The sequence below is a fragment of the Phacochoerus africanus genome, chromosome 6 (genome assembly GCF_016906955.1).
Source record: "Phacochoerus africanus isolate WHEZ1 chromosome 6, ROS_Pafr_v1, whole genome shotgun sequence".
Classification (NCBI taxonomy): Eukaryota; Metazoa; Chordata; class Mammalia; order Artiodactyla; family Suidae; genus Phacochoerus; species Phacochoerus africanus.
Genome location: NC_062549.1, coordinates 97,100,219 through 97,120,367, shown reverse-complemented (window position 1 = coordinate 97,120,367; position 20,149 = coordinate 97,100,219). Strand labels below are relative to the sequence as shown.

The window sequence follows — 20,149 nt, the reverse complement described above, 5'->3', positions numbered from 1 at the left end:
GAGCCACAGAGGGAACTCCCAATACATATTTAGATTGCGTTATTTTCAGTGGAAATCAGATTCTGTGCCTGAAGAGGGAGGTGCAGTTTTCATCTTCCCTTTCCACCTGGCACTTGAGAACAGAGCAAAGCCATGAGTTATTTCAAGCCGCTCGGGGGAGCATAATGGCACAGTGCCACAGGGGCGAGCGGGTTGGCTCTGGATGTGGATGGGGAAGGGGGTGCCGTATTTACATCCTCGCCAGCCTTTTCCTGCCTCCAGCGTGGAAGGTAGTTTCAGACTCATGCCCAGAACGACAACTGAGTGAGCATTTTACTCATATTGTTGAGGGTTCTTTCAGTAAATCCTGGACTGGAAAAGAGGCATTTTCTCATGGTAGCTGGATGGTAGGGCTGAAAATAACTGTAGTTGAGCAGCCTATTTGCTTCTGAGGAGTGAAGTCTCTAGTTACTGGGAGACAAAACTGGGGAGTAAGTTCTGAAGTTTCTGAACCTCCCAGAACCGTGAGGATGGAGCCCTCCCTCCCCTTCAGGAAATGCGGTGGGGGTCTGCGGGCCTTTCTGCAGCCCCATCCCCGACCTCAAGGCTTGGGGGGCCCGTATGCACCCTGGTGATATTCATCAATCTTTCCTCCCCTCCGAGAGGAACAACCATGTCTCAGTCCCTCTGTTTCTCATCAGAGGAGAAGCTCCATGAGCCCTGGGCTGAGCATATGTTCCGTGATGACAGAGCCACGGGGAGCGGGGGGGAGCTCACAGTCTGGCCCCTGGCTCAAAGCGCAAGAGGGACTCTCCGAGGTCAATTCTATCAGAAGTGCCATCTTTGGAGCTCTGGCTTCCTGGGGTGGAAGCTGCCTGGCTGGGTGATTCCACGACTTTGGAGTACCAGTAAGATGATGCCAACAGGCTGTGAAGATGCTCAGGTTTGGTTCGTCAGAGTATGTTTTATTTTGTTTTGTTTTATTTTTGGCTGCACCCACAGCATGTATAAGTTCCTAGTCCAGGGATGGAACATACGCCACAACAGTGACAATGCTGGACCCTTTACTGCTAGACCACCAGGGAACTCCTTTGGAGTGTATTTTATTTTATTTTTTAAAATTTTATTTATTTATTGTTATATAATGATTTTTACTTTTTTTCCATTATAGCTGGTTTACAGTGTTCTGTCAATTTTCTACTGCACAGCATGGTGACCCAGTTATACATACATGTACACATTCTATTTTCACACATTATCATGCTCCATCATAAGTGACTAGACATAGTTCCCAGTGCTACACAGCAGGACCTCATTGCTTATCCGTTTTATTTTATTATTTTTTTTTTGGCTGCACCCACAGCATGCAGAAGTTCCCAGGCCAGGAAAGGAGCACACGCCACAGCAGCGAAACGCCAGATCCTTAATCACTCTGCCACCAGGAAACTCCTTCAGAGGGCATTTTAGTCAGGCCATGAGAATTATAAATAAATGATGAACCAAGCAAGGAAAAAACACTTCTCCATTTAGTGAAAAACATAGGCCCCTGCTCAGTTCAGGACCTTCCCATTACCAAAACCATTAGCAAGGCTGTGACAAGCAGCTCAGTCATTCTCAGGAAGGAAAGAATGAAAAGGTCTAAAAATGCCACCTGGTCTCCTAATTTAAAGACATTCCAGCATCTGAATTCTTCTCCAGTTAACAGCTGGTATCTGGGGAAAGAAACAACAACAACAACAATAAGCTGGGAGAGGCATAGTAGACTAAAGACATGAGAAGTAAAATCAGAGATAGAGATTTCTAGAAGTTGTGGTGACACAGTTTGTTAATGAAGGTGCATCTGTGGACCATTGTGTCAGTACCTTAGCAACGGCACCATTTATTCTAAGAGATCCAGGAAGAGTTTAAGGAGAGGGAGGGATGCAAGTTGGCTGGTATGGTTAAGGGCCACTAGCTCTGCTAGGACTCATACTTACTGGGTGTGGCCGTGATGAGGGGGAGAATGCTGAGACCTGGGAACACCTGAGTACCAGGACTGACCAAGGGTTCTGGAAACTTCAATAATGTAAGTTGTTTGGTATTTTTCCATTTTGTGTTATTGTTACATCAGAGATGCCCTGTCCTCTGAGACATCACCTTTAAGAAGGGGACAACTCGTTTGCATCACAATGATGAGTCATCACTATGATGACAAAGCATTGTTGTTTTCTATAAACACTGATGAAAAGTATGTGTCTGGTTTTCCTTGTACTGGAAGGTCTGATGGGTAGCCATCCCCTTTTAGGGGGTCGAATAAGCAAGATGGATAGAAAGAAAAGAGCATCTAAGAAGGTGTTTTTTCACTGGGGCTGTGGAGTGAGGGAGGGAGGGAGATGGGAAGGATTTGAAGAAGACAGAGTCTCGCTAGTGCACTAACGTTATTCTAGCAGTGTTCACAATTTGCCCCCTCTCCTTTCTTGGATGTTTTCTTCTGATGGGAAGCCAGCAAATACTCAATGCCTTTTATTTATTTGTTTGTTTGTTTGTTTATTTATTTATTTTGTCTTTTTAGAGCCGCAATGGTGGCATATGGAGGTTCCCAGGCTAGGGGTGGAATGGGAGCTGTAGAGCTGTAGTTGCCAGCCTATGCCACAGCCACAGCAATGCCAGATCCCAGCCACATCTGCGACTACACTACAGCTCACAGCAACGCCAGATCCTTAACCTGCTGAGCGAGGCCAGGGATGGAACCTGTGTCCTCAACAACACTAGGCAGATGCGTTTCTGCTGAGCCATGACCAGAACTCCTCTCAATGTCCTTTTTTGTCACCACCAAAACAGCTATCTCAAAGCATCAATATTTTGCTCAGGCTGGATGTCTTCTCTGGGTTTATTAAACCAGAACCAGTGTCCACTCAGCCTCAAAGGAGAAGAAGGCAGCTGAAGAGACCCACTGTTTTTCACTCCACGTTGCATGTAAAACCACACTCGGTTGCCAGTAGACTCATTTGAATGTAAGTTCCCGAGTTTGTCTCTGATTCTCTGCCGTATCCCCAGAGCCTAGAACTGAGCACATAATAGATGCTTGATAAAAAGGAGCTGAGTGAATAAATGAGTCTAAGGCTAGGACTTGGGGTTACGCTGATAAGGTTTGGGGTGTCTATGTCTCTCCACAGCTGGGCTCTATTTTAAAGATGTTTTCTTATTCCTTCTAGCTTCCCAAGATCCCCTCGGTGTCCGAGCCAGGAGCTTTCTTGGTTGATCCTGCTTCCTTTTCCCTTCACTGTTTTTTTTTTTTTTTTTTCTTTTTTGGTTGCACCCCCGGCATATGGAAATTCCCAGGCCAGGGATCAAACGCGAGCTGCTGCTGCAGAGACAGGGGTGGATCCTTAACCCACTGCACCACAGCGGGAACGCCTTCCCTTGGATTTGACTCAACTGTAGCTAAAGATCTGTGAGCTCTCCACGTGGCAGTTTGAGGTACTTCGGAGCCCCACGTCTTCTTCCACAGCCCCGTTAGACGGCTGTTTTGTTGCTCCCAAGGTATAAGGTTTCAGATGTGCACAGAGCTGCAGGGCCCATGGTCACCAGACCTCACACGCTGTGTCCTGGGTGTACAGGCTCCGTCCCAAGGCATAGGTCTCTCCTGGGAGCCAGGCTTTCAGCCGCTTCCTAGACGTTGTTCCTGCCCCTAGCACCTTGGTGATTTCTAACCAGAGCCGGGGCTCCTGCTTCAAGGACTTTTGTCTGCGTGTGTCAGACCTGGCTGTGTCTGGTAGTAAACGCCTCTCAGCTTCTTTTTGATGCTCAAATTTTTAGGAGTTAATTTTCAGGTTTCATAAGATCTTTTTTTTAATGTAATGAACTTGAAGGTCGTGCCCAATTGTCTCCCCTGCCTGCTCTACTCATTCCCTGCCATCGCTTTCATTTAATTCTTGCATTTAACAGAAACTTGAGCTCTGACCCTTGTCAGGCCTCCCAGGGGTCAAAGTGAGATATTACTCTTGGCTCACAGGTCAGAGTGGAACTGCAGTCTGAGAAGGGTCTGAGTTTCATGATGGAGGCCAAAACATGGGTCTTGATTGAGGTTCTTGATACTGTAGAGGTCAAAATTTAATAAATCCTAATAACCTAATTTATTATAAATAATTTCAGCATCACTTCTTATTGTCTCTTTTTCTTTACCTGAAATTCTCATTTCACACACTCTAGTCACCCAGTTCCCCTAGACCGCATTAAATACTTGTCTCACCTTTCATCTCTCTCCCTGCATTTTCAAAGTCCCCTGAGTTAACGTTCCTTCCCTGGGCTCACCTCGTCTCCCTCCATCCTTCTCTTCTGCTCTGCCTTGGCCTCTTTCCTGTTTCATTGCTTCTGGAGGCTCTGTTTTTAAATGGGGACCCAGAAACAGCTCACCAAAATAAAAGAGAAGTCCTGTACCCTCCACCCTGGCCATTCCCAGATAGTAGCAACACCCACTCAGGTTTCACAGGAATTAAGTCCTTTTACGGAGAAACGCAATCTCCATTCCACCTCAAAACTCCCCGCGGTCCTCTCCAAGTGAAGTGGGAAATAATCTGCTCTTTTTCCTGATCCAGAGCTAAGATCATGTCTCTAGAATCTTGCTTGGTTGTGACAACCAAGGAGACTGGGGTGGGACAGAGGGAAATGATACATGAGCCATTTGATAAAGAAGAATCGAAGCTTTATTTTTACACAGGTTCAAGCACAGGCTCTGCTGATCATTGGCAGGTGCAGGGTGGTGGGGAACTGTGAGGTTCTGGACGTCAAACTGGAAGACCATTTAGAGAGAGCTGGGAACGCTCCGTGGAAGCATCTCCCAGCTCAGCCTGAGCAAGAGAGAACGCAGTGTTTAAGAAGGATGCCTCAGGCTGGGGCTTATTCTTCAGCCTTTGGATTCTTGTTTCCTCTGAAATCGCTTATCTCAGGATCAGGAGCCCAGGTCAGCAGCAGCCCCCAGAGCCTTGGCCACAGCCAGAGCCCCCGGACTGCAGGCCACTGCCTCCGTCGCAGGAGTCGGAGCTCAGGAGCCGGCATCGGTGGGACCGGCGGCGCCTGTGGGGGCTCAGGCAGCAGCCGCCCTCAGAGCTGGGGCCCCCGCAGCCCCCGGAGATGGGAGCACAGCCTGAGGAGGAGGCTGGAGGCCGACAGTGTGCCGGGCTCTTTGGGGGACACTTGGGCGAGGGGCACTTGGGAGGGGGCTGGCACTGCTGCTGGTTCTGCTGGCAGGACATCGGGGCAGGAGGTCAGGGAGCCTGGAAGGATTAAAGGAAAAGGTCAGTGCAGAAGCTCCAGCCCAGTGTCTCCCCCGCTCTCAACAGGTTGACCAGGGCCTCGGCTCCCCAAACCTGCTGCTGCCCGAGCTGTGAGGTTCCAGAGGAACATGGAAAGGGATCTAAGTTCAGCTGACCTGGCAAGACAGTTCCCTCACTTCACCCTCCTTCCCAAACAACGCTGGCATCGTCTAACTGGGCCCCAAGTCTGTCTGCATAGAGACCTGGAAGCAGATACGCCCCGCTTGGTGATGTCTCCCAGAGAAGGTCTCTGGGCGTGTGTGTCTCAGGATGAAGAGTGGAGGGGATGCTGAGAGGCAGGGCTCCGGTGTGCCACAGACCCAGGGCACCCTGCACGGGTTCCTTGCTCCCTGTCCCCTGGCCTGTCCCCAGCTGCTCGCCAGGGGCCTCTTCTGGCTGCCTCCACAGACACCTCTGCTTCCATCTTCCCCACTACCTCTGAGCTTGTCTCCCTAACACTCCCGCTGAGGCTCTGTCCCCTTCCAGACACTCACCGAGGCAGAGGAGGCAGGAGGAGGCTGTTCCTGAGGAGGCTGTGGATGAGGCTCCCGGGGCAGGAGCCCTTTTATCCTGTGCTGGTTTGTGATGCATGGCCCGAGCATGCTGCTGCTTTCACAACCAGGGAGAGGGTGACAATGCCACACACTCCCTAGTGACCTGCCTCCAGTGTCTTCCCAGGCTTGAGCTTAAAATTCTAGTAAGATGGAACCAGGATGTCGCTGGGACTGCTGAATTACCTCCTACTCAGACCTGCTCAGGACCTGCTGCCCTGCCTTTAGTCATTCATTCACTTCCATTCCTTTCACACAAGTTCTGTCTGTTTTACTTCATTCAACAAGACTCACATAGAGAGATGTAAGACACGTTTCCCCCTAATTACCTCACAGGCTAAATGAACCATCACTTAGACCAGTAAACATGTGGCTCTGATGAGATAAGTGCTTGTACAGAAGTGTTTACAAAGACCTCAAGCCTAAGAGTTTAGCTTCCGGAGGCCAGTCCCCCATTGCTCTGCAAGTCCCGAAGAGTAGCAGAGACTTTCATGTTCTCTGGGGTGATACCTACACAAGGTCATTGTCCTGAGGGAGTGTGATGTGTGAGGCAAGGGATGGAGGTTGGAGTCACTTCCTACGACAGAAAGGTTCCTAAGAGGACCTCATTGTCCCATGTGGCAGCATGAGCAGCAGTAGAGGAGTCAGAGTGAGAAGGGACCTACAACCCTAGACGTGCCAAGATTCACCACTGATATTAAGAAGGGGCAGCAGGATCTGCCTGGCTGTGTTGATGGGAGGAAATGGCTCGTGTATTGGAAGAGTTAAGGGAAAATTGTATAAATGATGATAATGAACCATTTGCAAAAATGGCTGATCATTTTGAGGCTGACGATGATGGAGGTGGTAAGTGAGCCCCGTTTGATAGCCTAGACTTAGAAGCTTTATGTAAACTGAGTGCTATTTTCCCATTGGAATTACCTGTGATATTACAGATCTCGACTTCATCAAATTTTATCTCAAATATGATAAAGTATATTACATACACTTAGCCCAAAATAAAATTATCATTCACATATTTAAATTTCATGGAATAAAATTAAATAACACTTTATTATAGCAAATGTAATACATTACCTTCCAATTCGCTAAAAACTTGAGTAGCTACCTGTTTTTAGACACAAAAGTAATAGTAAAAGCTACAGTTTCCTGTTTCTTTTCAATCTACAGATTAATAATTTCTTTTATTTTCAGGGTCACACCCACAGAATATGGAAGTTCCCAGGCTAGGGGTCAAATCGGAGCTGCAGCTGCCAGCCTATGCCATCGCCATAGCAATGTGAGATACGAACTGCATCTATGACCTACATCTCAGCTCACAACAACGCCGGATTCTTAACCCACCGAGTGAGGCCAGGGATTGAACCTGCAAACCTCATAGGTGTTAGTCAGGTTTGTTACCACTAAGCCACAGTGGGAACTCCAACAACTTATTCATTTTGAATCAGTGATTCTAAAAATTCCTTCAAGATATACACGAGAATATGAATGGTCCTGGACACAGAGAACAGGTGCCGATGGTGGGCAGGGGAAACTGGGGCAGGTTTCCATGGCTTCTCTGCTTCAAAACAAGATCCCAGTTCCCCTCTGGGTGTATTTTCACTCAGGTATCCCAGTTAGGATGAACACTAAACAAATATTTACATTTGTGATGACTGAGCCCTAAGGCAAAATATAGGTGGTCCAGGATGACTTGGTCTCAGGGTTCAAGCCCAGCTGCCAAAAGGAACTCATTATTTTTCCATGCAATGAGCTTTTCCAAATATAAGTACAGAGGCCACATTTAACCCCACGATGTGTGATTCTGAGTTGCTTGGGGCAACTTAGGTGTAACACATGTCCCCCAGTCAGTGTGGCTCCGAGCATTTCTGAACCCTCCAGCAGAAGTGCTTCTGGGTCCGCATGAATCACAAGCTGACTGGTAGCTGGTTCCTCCCCAGTCCTGCCCCCACGTCCATGTCTTAGTCTGAGTCTCCTGATGTGCCCATTCTTTGCCTTGCAATGGAGCTCCTTAATTGCATGCCTCCCTCCCAAAACTCCCCTACTTCACAACCCGCCCTTTCCTTCTCAGAAGTGAGTCCACAGTGAGCCTGAGATGACAGAGGAAGATGCTTGAACCTACAGCCCAGGGCACACAGCAACTCCAACAGCGCTGGCTCTGAGGATGTCTTAGCAGCCCTGACATCATGAGGCATCTGGGGTACCACGTGGAGAAGAATCTCACCTGACTGGCCTAAAATGAAGATCTTATGACCTCGTAACATGTATGTTGGCTCTGGAACAGGAAGTGCTTTGTCTGAGGTCCAGCTCCAAAGAGGAGCCTTCTGAGTCAGGCATATTGGTAGTAAATAAGCAAACAGATAAACAGACAAGGATCAGCCCTTCTCCTTGGCAATGTATGACTGATGTTGTGAAATGGGCAAGATGAGATGAGTAAGCCCAAAAGGCTGGGAAAAGATTCATCCCTGGAGTTTACATCCTTTAGTTTTAATATTATCAGGTGTCCTGCACACAGATTTAGCCTAATAATAATCTTTCTTTTGTGATATATGCGCGTCATTGGTCCAGGCATGCCCCTCTTAATTAATTAATTAATCTACCTGATCATTTATAACACAAAAATCTACCAACCAAGTGAAACAATAACTTTATAGTCAGTTATATGGGACTATACTTCCCTGGCATCCTATGTCCCTGCCTGTCCCAGCTGATGTAACCGCAATCCTGAGTCTTGTAATTGTCATTCTTTTTGTCCCTTTTAATACGTTTTTTGTCACATTTGTATGTATTACTAAAAAGTACTATGTTAAATTATTTTCTATCATTAAGTCAGATTTCTTGAGGTATATTTTACATACAGGAAGAAAATAACCCATCGGGGTACACAGCTCCATGAGCTTTGACTAACACATACTGTTGTGCAACTTCCACTACGATCAAAATCCGAAGAATTCCAACACCCCGTATACTCCCTCACGACCCCATGCTATCAACCCCTCCTCCCTACAGCCCTTTGGCAACCACTGATCTATTTGTTCTGTCCTTAAAATTTTATCTTTTCCAGAATGTCGTGTAATTGGAATCATATAACGTTGAAAGCCTGACTTCTTTCATATACGATAATGCATTTGAAATTCATTCCTGTTGTTTCATATGTTAGCAGTCCATGATTTTTTTTTATTGCTAAGTAGCATTCCATTGCATAGATGATTCAGATTTTTGTTTATCCATCCACCAGTTGAAGGATACTTAGGTTGTTTCCAGTTCAGAGCACTTACGAATAAAGCCACTGTAAACACTGAATTACAGGTTTTTCTCTGAACATAAATTGTATCTCTTCTGGCTAAATGCTAAGAATGGGGCTTCTGGGGAAAATGGTAAATGTATTACACCAGAAGTCTGTGACAGTTTAATGTTTTACATTTTGGTCAAACATCCGTGTTGAGTTCATTTTTGTATTTAACATGGGGTATAATTCATTCTCTACATAGAGATGTTCAAGTGTTCCAGCAACATTTGTTGAAATCACTGTTCTTCCTGCATTCGGTTGCCTTTGTACCTTTGTTTAAAATAAATTAATTCTGTGTCCTGGGTCCATTTGGGGGCCCTACATTCTTTTCCACACTTGTGCCCTTGTCTTTCTCCTGACCTTAGAAACAAAGCATTCATTTTCTCTGTAAAGCACATATTATTACAGAGGGTTTTTGTAGATGCCCTTTATAAGGTCAAGCATGTACCCTGCTATTCCTTGTCTTCAGGAAGTTTTTATCATGAATTGATATTGGGTTTTTTTCAAATATTTTTTCTGTATCTATTGAGATGATAATATGTTTTTATTTCCCCTTAAGTCCAATGGGAATGCAGTGCTGTCTCAACTATTTCATGACCGTCCTTAGACGTGTTGGCCTATCTGGATTAGTTTTTACATTTAGCAATAAAATGCATAACCTGGAATTCCCGTCGTGGTGTAGTGGTTAACGAATCCGACTAGGAACCATGAGGTTACGGGTTCGATCCCTGCCCTTGCTCAGTGGGTTAACGATCCAGCGTTGCCGTGAGCTGTAGTGTGGGTCGCAGACGCGGCTCGGATCCCATGTTGCTGTGGCTCTGGCGTAGGCCGGCAGCTACACCACCACACGGTCCACCCAGCTTGTCCTATCCTAGGACAAGCTGGTCTAGTTCTCATCCTCAATGTCCACCCTGCTCAGAGGACTTAAGGATCCTCCCCACCCCACCCCCCCGCCTCCTCCAGCCTGCTAGGAAAGTTGTCCTCTGTTCTGACACTTCTTTTTTTTTATAAAACTCTGGCCTTCTACTTTCACATGATGTGTTACTAGGATGGCTTCTTCCACAGTTTCCTAATATGCATAGAGGGGATCTGGGACTCTGTAGAAGTTAAGGATACGTAGGTGCTATGGCTTCAGGGTGGCATTTGAATTGAAATTCTAATACTAGGAAAAATCACAAACCAACGTCATGTTAGAGCCTTAATCCATACGGAAAGTTCTTGGCAGTTCCATACAAGGAAGTATTTGGCATCCCATAGCTGCTGGACACCATCTCAAAGGAAAATCGGTGTGTGGATGAGAAGCCAGGAGCAAACACCCTTACATTAGAAGAGGCTATGCTCCCTTTGCCCCATTTTCCCTAAAAGACGCTGAGATGCTTGTCATGGAAGGTGGCTTCTCACAGTCCTGTCCTGTCATGGTCCCCTCCCTGAGGCAAGGGAGATGTTTGCCTTTGCTTCATTTCTTTCTTTTTTTTTTTTTTGTCTTTTTGCTATTTCTTTGGGCCGCTCCCGCAGCATATGGAAGTTCCCAGGCTAGGGGTCAAATCGGAGCTGTAGCCACCGGCCTACGCCAGAGCCACAGCAACGCAGGATCCGAGCCGCGTCTGCAACCTACACCACAGCTCACGGCAACGCCGGATCCTTAACCCACTGAGCAAGGGCAGGGACCGAACCCGCAACCTCATGGTTCCTAGTCGGGTTCGTTAACCACTGCGCCACGACGGGAACTCCTGCTTCATTTCTTATAAAGACGATGAATTAGTGAACTCCTCTGAGTGCCTTTTAAGGAAGATGCATCAGAAATAAACTGCGTTCCGTCAAGAGCGCCACACGGCCGGGCGCCAGGCTCCTGAGGATGGACCGCTCACAGCACTGGCCCTCCCGGGGCTGCCCTCATGTCGGGGAGGAGTGACCAGGCCGCGGCCTCATAGCTCTGCTTCTGTCATCAGACAGAAGCATTGGTCTCTGGGCCTGAGGAGCAGCTTTTCTGTGAGAAACGTGAGGGGCTCTCACCAGAGTGGGTATAAAACTCATTGAACTCCCGCAGGGTCTTTAAATGACACAGAAGATCGCTATGTTTTCGTGTGGGTGAGTTTTAGAATGAAGTGAGACAAATGAAGTTCTCTAAAGGCAGGAAGCCAATCCTAGAAGTTTAAATGGTCATAAAAGAATAAGATACATACCCCATGCAAAAAAGTCTTCATTTAAAGTATGACTCAGGAGTTCCCGTCATAGCTCATCAGAAACAAATCTGACTAGTAGCCACGAGGACATATGTTCTATCCCTGGCCTCGCTCAGTGGTTTAAGGGTCTGGCATCGCCATGAGCTGTGGTGTAGGTTGCAGATGTGGCTCAGATCTGGCGTTGCTGTGGCTGTGGCATAGGCTGGCAGCTACAGCTCTGATTGGACACCTAGCCTGGGAACCTCCATGTGCCGTGGGTGCGGCCCTAAAAAGATAAATAAATAAATAAATAAATAAATAAAATTTCACTTAATTAACAGTGTGTAATGCTTTATCATCTGTTGACAATAGGCCATGAACATTTTCTCTGTAAGAAAATGCAAATCCATAATATAATATCATTGTAAGAGCAAACATTGCTTAAATTATATATGGATTTTTAGAGTTTGTAGTCTTTCTTTTGTTTTTGCTTCTCTATGGCTTCTCCTGCAGCATACAGAAGTTCCCAGGCTAGAGGCTGAATCAGAGCTACAACTGCCGGCCTACACCACAGCTACAGCAATGCCAGATCCGAGCCATGTCTGCAACCCTTATCACAGCTCACAGCAACGCTGGATCCTTAACCCACTGAATGAGGCTCGGGATGGAACCCTTGTCCTCGTGGATACTAGTCAGGTCCATTACTGCCGAGCCACAGCGGGAACTCCAAAATTTGTAGTCTTGATATATTTTTGACTACGGCTGAATATAATAGATTCGAATGTGTAAATAGTTTTGATTTTAGATGAATGCACTAAACATTTTTTTCAGCTCAGGTCAATTTACTTATTGGTCCATCAACACTTAAATTGGCTCTGCTCCCATGCATGAAACTCCACGCTGCTCCCTGGGTGCCACAAGGTCATCAGAGGGGCTCCCTTCCCCCAGACAGGGTGCCAGCACCAGTCCCCAGCCCTTAGCCACTCCTCATTGCAAGGAGCTCAGGAGGCAGTAGTGGATCACATCTGAAGGTCATGGCCACTGGGGCAGCCTGGGAACGTGGTCCACCTTTAAGTATATTTATCACTTGGAATTTGTTTTATGATTTCTTCATTTGTCTACTGTGTGTCTGTCTTGTAGACTCATGAATGCAAGAGCAGGATTCTTCCATAGCTCTACCTGTTCCCAGGAAAGAATGTGAGCCAGAATCTGAACCAAGGCACGTGGGCTGAAACAGCAAAGGAAGGAAGGTAGAGTGCCAGGCTCCCAGGAAACTCCAGGGGCAGGTGTGTCATGCTTCCTGGTTGAACCTCATTTGTTGGATGTTATGAACCTGCCCAGGAAAAAGGCTTGAGCTCTAATTCTGGGAGGGTTCCAGACTGTCATCCTTCCCCAGGGTGAAAAGCAGGCGCATGCTCTGGCCATGCCTCACAAACCCAGCACAGGATAAAAGGGCTCCTACCCGGGGCTCCTCATCCACAGCCTCCTCAGGAACAGCCTTGTCCTACCTCCTCTGCATCCGGTGAGTGTCCAGCAGGGGGTGGAACTCTAGCTGAGATGCTGGAAGGGAACCCTGAGATCATAGCAGGGAAGAGGAAAACAGAGGGCTCTGGAATGAAATCCCAGAAGTATGGCTGCAGAGAGGGGAACAAGTGGGGAATAGGGCCAGGATGGGATCCCTTTGGGATGTGCAAGGATTCTGGGACCCACAAAAGCCATGGGAACTCACGATGTTCTCCATGCTCCCTCTATCGAAGTTCATGTGTTTCCTGTGACAGTCATTTTTCAGAATACTATCCTCAAATGGGTACATCCTTTATGCGCTTCCTTTGAGATACAAAACCCTGGATGCCCAGTTCTATTGAAAGCATTGGGTCCTGAGAGGAGAGCAGTGTGGGAGGCATCTTGAAGATCAGACTAACTCTCCATCTGTTTCCCTCTCCCTCCCGCAGCCTTGGCTGAGGAAGCCAGCAGTCTTAGATGTGAGACCAGGAGCCAAAGAAGGAGGAGGAGACACGGAACTGTGTATTCCAAGCTAACAAAGTGTTTTGTTTTGTGCAGGCTCCCTGACCTCCTGCCCCGATGTCCTGCCAGCAGAACCAGCAGCAGTGCCAGCCCCCTCCCAAGTGCCCCTCGCCCAAGTGTCCCCCAAAGAGCCCGGCACACTGTCGGCCTCCAGCCTCCTCCTCAGGCTGTGCTCCCATCTCCGGGGGCTGCGGGGGCCCCAGCTCTGAGGGCGGCTGCTGCCTGAGCCCCCACAGGCGCCGCCGGTCCCACCGATGCCGGCTCCTGAGCTCCGACTCCTGCGACGGAGGCAGTGGCCTGCAGTCCGGGGGCTCTGGCTGTGGCCAAGGCTCTGGGGGCTGCTGCTGACCTGGGCTCCTGATGCTGAGACAAGCGATTTCAGAGGAAACAAGAACCCAAGGGGCTAAGGAAAAATCTCAGTTTGATGCATCCTTCCTCGGATACCCTAACCTTCCTCTCCAGGCTGAGAAGCTGAAATGCTCTCAGGAGAGGGGTGAACTCTCCCTGGAAGGCTCTGTATTTCCCAGGAGCCCATGGGCTCCCCTCCTCTGTGCCTCCCTGTGTTATCACCTGTGTCTGACCCTATAGAGAAATAAAGCCTCTTCTCATACCACCTGCCTGTCACTCGTCCACTGACTGCTCCACTCAAGCCTGCCCCGTGGGCTCCTCCCTCAGGCTGGCAGCACAGAGTCATCCCGGTGTGGGGTTGGCACATTAAGATGTCCAATTTTAATCAGGGTGGGAGGTTGTGGGAGCTTTGGGGGCGGGAGAAGGGGAGGTGTGGAGAGTGGCTGCTGAGGATGCTCTCTGCAAAAGGCCACGTGTGTGACATGGAGGGGAGGGGCCATCTGTCATCGGAACCCCCAGCTCTGTTGAGGCTGGTGTAGAGGATGAGAAATTGAGGAGAACGTGACCAAAGAGGTCGGAGGGCTTGGAGGCAGAAAGAAAGATCTGGTGGAGGAAGAGCAAGTCAATCGGAAAATGATGGACTTTAGAGGGAGAGGTGAACTGGAAAGTCAGGGAATGCCAGAGAACCTGGGACTGAGGGCTTTCTGCGAAAGAATGCAGGGGCCGTTCCGCACATGAGAGGCTCTGGGTTTTGAGAAGAGGGAGGAAAAAAGAGGACAAGAGAAATGTCTCAGAGGGTTACAGGTGGGCTCCTTGTCCATCTCTTTCAAGAGATTTGAGATAGACTGGAAGTCGTTTTCGTTATTTGTTGGCTGTTGAATGCTACCTTTCCTATTCAGCAACGAGAATGAGACATGGCCCTGTTACAGTGCTGTTCACTCAGATGGCTGGCCGTTGAGGCTGGCTGTCAGCTGGATGCTCTATACCTGGCCTCTCTAGCCTGCTGGTCTCCGGGTGGTCCTGAGACTCCTTACGTGGCACCTAGCTTCTCCCAGAGAGAGCATCCCAAGAGGACCAGGTGGAATCCGCATGATCTTCAATGGCTCAGCCTCAGAAGTCACACAGCATCACCTCTAGCACGTTCAGTGGGTTAGAGCTGTCACAAGCCTGCTGCTGCTGCTTTCAAGTGGAGGGAACGCAGCCTTCATTCCTCGGTGAGAAGAGTCAAAAAATGTTGAGCCATGTTTTAAAACCATCTCAGTGGGCATACTGACCACTATTATCATCTTCTGTCCAGCTCACCCACCTTTCCTGAAGCCTTGCTTTAAATTTTGCAAAGGCACAAACATTGACCATGGTTAACAAAACAGTCAAGCTTTGAAGAGAATGGCTGCTTCTACAACCTTTGTGTAACTCGACTGTCCTGAATCATTATTGCAACAATGTCTTATTAAAGATGTCAAAGTCTTTTTCCTGTGTCATAATAAATCATCACCTCCTTCTCCAAAATTAAAATAAAAATACAATGGAAAAGTATCACACAGCTAATCTATATAATAATATATACAGAAACCCTGGTGAAATGAAACTGATTGACATTCTTATCAATCATGTCCTTATTACTTTCCCCGAAGCTCTCTGGCCAAGGTGACATGAGCATTCCCATCTCTGAACCATTCCTGTAGCTTTCTGATCAATAGCACGGTCAAATAAACAATGTCCTTAGATTTGCATGTCTTGTCACTTCAGCGGGTGTAGCCTACTAATCTCTGGCTCTGCTTTTAATTCTAACATCTCTGGTTTGTTTTGCCTTTATTAATTTTAGTTTTGTTTTTTTTTTCTTAGACACCTTTAGCTTTTTAAAAGAGAAGGAGGGTGCGGTGGGAAGGTCTGGATCCAAAGCCCATGTTCTTAGCCAGCACACTCTCCTACCTCGCATTAGCTTAGTTTGCTTCCCATTTAGACAAATTCCCTTAGATGGCAGTATTATTTCCTCCTTCTTCCCAAAAACCTCCTGCCCAGGGACTCCTGGCTCTTGGGTCCCATGAATTCCTCCTCCTCACTTTAACTGGGCTACTGCAGGGCAACATCTTGGCTCCTGCCTCACACTCAAAAGCCGTTGTGAAGGTCAAAGACCTCACCCACTGCCCACAAGTGACAACGTCAGGGTGTCTCACTCTTGTTAAGCAGGAACTGATGTCCAAAGGATATGACCTAAGTTCTGCGGAGACTTCCCACATACGTATAACAGGTATCATTCCAGTAAAGGATCGTTTCCTTATTTGTCAGTCTACACTATGCCTGCTACACCGTATGCTTCCCAAGGCTGGGTACCATGTCTGATACATTTCTGAATTCTTCATGTTCAACACATTTCTGAAATGTGTACTCAATTCATGGTGTTTGAATAAATGAAAATAGACAACTGTTTTCACAGGTCTTGAGGGACAAAATCAGACATTTGGGCAACTGAGGGACTACCTGGCTCCCTCTATCAGAAACATATGTGGGCACCTACCGAGGGAATGTTGAAGTCCTGGAGAGTTTGGAGATTGCTACGCAGATGATGGCCCTTCACTGTCACCACTCTCCTTGTCCAATCACCTTTTTCTTGACTATAAATCAAAGGAGGAAGTGAGAAGATTTGGGAGTTGATCAATATCATCTTGATCCAGGCCATCTATGCTTAAGGCCCTTTCTGTTTCCCTGCTGCCTTTGGGTTATCTATGCGCTGAGGGTCATAGGGTCAGGATCTATGAAAAACTGGTGAAGAGGCAAGAGGATAAGTATATATATACATTTTTCATTGTTGTACAAAGGTTTATTTATTTCCCCCAGTATCACTGAACTGAGATATCGTACCAGGAAAAAACATCAGCAGTGTCCTCTTCCAGCCAAATGTCTAACCTTCAAGTATCCTCTAGATTGTTTGCCTCCAGTCTCATCTTGTTGAGGTTCCAGCTCTGGGGGGAGCTCCACCACGAGGACCACAGATCCCACCGACACCACCATCAGGCATCCTGGAGACTCTAGTTGCTGACGCAGCTCTGCAAGCCAGGGTTGTCCTGGGGCACGAGGACCACAGTGCATCAGGGTTGGAAGAATCACGGGGCCAAGGGCTGGCCCAGTCTGGTGCCAATCCTCCTTTCCTCTCTGCCCTGCCCAGGGCTGGGCTCCCAGGCGGTACTCAAGGATCTCAGCTGGCCCATGGAACTCACTCCCGTGGCTTTCCAGAGCTCTGTGTTACTCCCAACCCCTGCTGCTGTCATTGAGCTCCTGGAACTTTAAAGCTTCTCCAGCTGAGCACCATCTGACTGTGGTTTGCGTTTGTACCACCCCACTCCTCGCTCCCTCTCCAGGCCACCCAGGGGTTTTCCTTTCTCTTTGCTTCTCGGAGAACAGCCCCGTACTGCATGTGACAGCGACCGCAGGACCAGAGCCTTGGGAGGAAGGAGGTCTTCCTCCACTTAAAATGGAGCTTTCTGGAAACTGAGCCAGGTGAAAAGTCAGGAATTATCAGGGAGAGGCCTCAAGTGCAGAGCAAGATCCTGCCGTCAGGGGGCGCTCGCTGCCCCTCCTGTCCTCCTCTCTTGAGCGATGTTCCTCCCTGTTGCCCCGCGCTGGCCATTCTGCGTTCTCCTCTTGGCCCACCTGTCGAAACCCCTCATTTGGCGAGCCTTCCCCATCCACTTCTCCCCCTGCACCCTGACTTCAAGTTCTTCCCCTTTTATGCTCTACAACCTCCCCCCTCTCTCTCGGTCCTCATTTGGGGGCCAGCTTAATTCTCCTCTTCCATCCTCTTTGGTCTCGTTCCCCTTTGCCCACTTTCTGATTCTCTGTCCCTCTCAGCCCTGCCATTTGGTCGGGGAGCCCAGAGTGACATCCTTACAAGAACTCTGTGAGCAGACCCTGAAGACGCCAGCATCAAATGATATCCCACCTCTTTTCCACCTGAAAACTCAAGCCTTCCAGTAACGTATCCCCACAAATAACCCTCCCTAACCCACCCCCATCCTAATATACAAACCCCCAAAGGCTCCTGAGAGTTGAGGGGAGGAGGAGCTGCTATGATTCTGTTCCTGACACAGGGCTCTGCACCCAGTGCAGGGCAGCCTGGGGCCAAGACATGGACACAGACAAAGTGTGCAATAAAAAAGAAAAGCTTTATGATTTTTTTCCCCCTGGACATGGAAAGGGAAACCACTGAGCTCCTGGAGACCAGGGATAAACCCTCCTGGGGAGTGCTTGGAAGTCTCTGAGGAATATCTCAGCTGGAGAGAAAGGGACAGGAACAAGATGCATCAGCTGGGGTTGCTTCCGGTCATATTAGGAACAAATCTTTTTTTAAGTTAATCTCATGACCCATGTCAGCAGCAGCCCCCAGCACTGTAGCCGGAACCCCCAGACTGCAGACCACTGCCTCTGTCACAGGAGTCAGAGCCCAGGAGCCGGCATCCATGGGACCCGGGGTGCCTGTGGGGGCTCAGGCAGCAGCCGCCCTCAGAGCTGGGGCCCCCGCAGCCCCCGGAGATGGGAGCACAGCCTGAGGAGGAGGCTGGAGGCCGACAGTGTGCCAGGCTCTTTGGGGGACACTTGGGCGAGGGGCACTTGGGAGGGGGCTGGCACTGCTGCTGGTTCTGCTGGCAGGACATCGGGGCAGGAGGTCAGGGAGCCTGCACAAAATAAAAACAAAGTATGGGGGTGCCTGTTGTGGCTCAGTGGGTTAAGAACCTGACAGTCTCCTTGAGAAATGCTGGTTCTATCCCCGGTCTTGCTCAGTGGGATAAGGATCCTGCTTTGCCCTGAGTTGTGGTGTAGGTTGCAGATGCAGCTGGGATCCCGCGCTCCTGTGGCAGCGGTGCAGGCCTGCAGCTGTAGCTCTGATTCCATTTGACCTCCAGGCCTGGGAACTTTCCGTGGGTAGGGCCTTAAAAAGAAAAAAGAAAAACAATGTGTTGATGTAGAGACTTCAGGCCAATGTTTACCATTTAATTGTAGCGCCCCCCCCCCCCCCGCCCCCCGCCTCAGGGCGCAGGTCAGTTGCTCTTGGAGCCAAGATCAGAAGAGAAAAGGAAATTGATTTGGAGTTAAACGGGCCCAAGGTGCTCTCTTTGCTTCATCTCATGAGGAAAGCAAGCTGATAGGCTTCTAGGTGACTTAACGGAGAGCCTGTCACACAGACACTGTGTGAATGGCGTCCCCTTCAGGTACTCAGTGCACATGACACACAATTGCGCCAGGACTTTCCAGCGCTTCTCATCTCCATGGACACAAGGGAGGAGCATGCACGTCACTGAGAGTGTGAGGAGGAGAGGTGGGCAGGTCTGGGAAGACAAGGAGGGTAGTTGCTGAGGTCGCTGCACCGCAGAACCCCTCATGCCACTTGTGGACTCTTCTTCCCCACCTCCCTGTCCTTCCCCGCCCCTGCTGCTCCCCATGGGCCCTTTTCTGCCACCTCCATCCTGACTTCCCACTGCCCTCTCCTTGCTGAAATGCGGGCACACCTGTGCAGCCCCTTCCGCTCAGGCCCTCTGCCCCACTGGACACTCACCTGACTCTCCCGAAGCAGGGGAGGCTCTTCCTGAGGCCACCGTGGCCTTAGGCACCAATGCCCAAGCCCTTTGAGGCTGAGCTTCATGATGCACAGCCCAAGTATGTGTCCTTGTGCTCAACCCAAGGTGACAGACCTCATCCTCCCAGGACCAGGCTTTCAGCATTTTTCTAGGCACAGATTTTGAGGAAGGACAAAAAGGAAGCGGAAAATCTCCATGATGATCCAATTACCCGCAGCTCAGGCCCACTGGCCCCCACTCCGCTTTTATTTATTCTTTCAGCTCACATGCCCTGCACTCAGGATTTCTCCTCTGTGGGGACTGGTACTATGGAGATGCCTAGAACTGCCCTCGACTAGCTCAGAGCCTCTCAGAAAGACAGAAGGACAACCGAACAATTAAAAAGATCCTGTGTGCAAAGTGATGCAGCAGCACAAGTGAGTGCAAAGGCATCAGGCCCAAGACCACTTGGAGTGTCAATCGCCCCCCCTGCTCTGTCCATCCCCTCTCGGATGAGGTACTCAGCCTCTGTTGTACAGGTGTGGATTAAGCTGAGCATCCTGGATCTTGGAGATGGGTGGGTAAGGAGTAGACAAATGGGGCTGGGACCATGGTTTGAGAGGCAGAGCTCTTGAGAGACCTTCACGGCATCTGGAATGCAGCCTGGGGGGCTTGGTGGGAGGCGAGTAGAGCTGAGGTAGGTCTTGATGAAGGTGGGGGATGGTGTCAAAAAATGTGACTTCTGTCTGCAGGGCTAACAGAACTCATGATGAGTGGAAAACAAAGGGCACCTGTTTGTGGCTGCCTGTGGCATGTGTTAGGTCGTGTCTAATTCTATATATTATCTTGACAATTGATGAAGATTTTGTTCAGTATGTTAATGATGAGATTTATGAGGTTCTATGCATTTCTGTTATGGAATAACTGTGCTTGAGGTTTTATATATGGT

The 20,149-nt window shown here is 48.8% G+C and overlaps 3 protein-coding genes across 3 annotated transcripts; 1 reads left to right on the top strand and 2 right to left on the bottom strand.

The window, feature by feature from the left end:
- Nucleotides 1–4,646: 4,646 nt before the first annotated feature.
- On the bottom strand, nt 4,647–5,798 carry LOC125128916 (late cornified envelope protein 3D-like). Its single transcript, XM_047783061.1, has 2 exons — nt 5,768–5,798; nt 4,647–5,234 (listed from the first exon to the last, which is right to left on the bottom strand). Exon 2 carries the CDS (start codon nt 5,211–5,213, stop codon nt 4,923–4,925), a length of 291 nt encoding a protein of 96 aa, XP_047639017.1. The 5' UTR covers nt 5,214–5,234; nt 5,768–5,798; the 3' UTR covers nt 4,647–4,922.
- Nucleotides 5,799–12,737: 6,939 nt separating this feature from the next.
- Nucleotides 12,738–13,913, top strand: LOC125128915 (late cornified envelope protein 3D-like). The gene is made up of 2 exons (XM_047783060.1): nt 12,738–12,797; nt 13,337–13,913. Exon 2 carries the CDS (start codon nt 13,358–13,360, stop codon nt 13,646–13,648), a length of 291 nt encoding a protein of 96 aa, XP_047639016.1. The 5' UTR covers nt 12,738–12,797; nt 13,337–13,357; the 3' UTR covers nt 13,649–13,913.
- A 4,102-nt stretch (nt 13,914–18,015) lies between these two features.
- LOC125128914 (late cornified envelope protein 3B-like) lies at nt 18,016–18,320 on the bottom strand. The gene has a single exon (XM_047783059.1). It carries the CDS (start codon nt 18,298–18,300, stop codon nt 18,016–18,018), a length of 285 nt encoding a protein of 94 aa, XP_047639015.1. The 5' UTR covers nt 18,301–18,320.
- Between the last annotated feature and the right edge of the window lie 1,829 nt (nt 18,321–20,149).

Excerpts from the sequence above, each read along its gene's own strand:
- LOC125128916 (XM_047783061.1), bottom strand. The coding sequence starts at position 5,213 with ATGTCCTGCCAGCAGAACCAGCAGCAGTGCCAGCCCCCTCCCAAGTGC.
- LOC125128915 (XM_047783060.1), top strand. The coding sequence starts at position 13,358 with ATGTCCTGCCAGCAGAACCAGCAGCAGTGCCAGCCCCCTCCCAAGTGC.
- LOC125128914 (XM_047783059.1), bottom strand. The coding sequence starts at position 18,300 with ATGTCCTGCCAGCAGAACCAGCAGCAGTGCCAGCCCCCTCCCAAGTGC.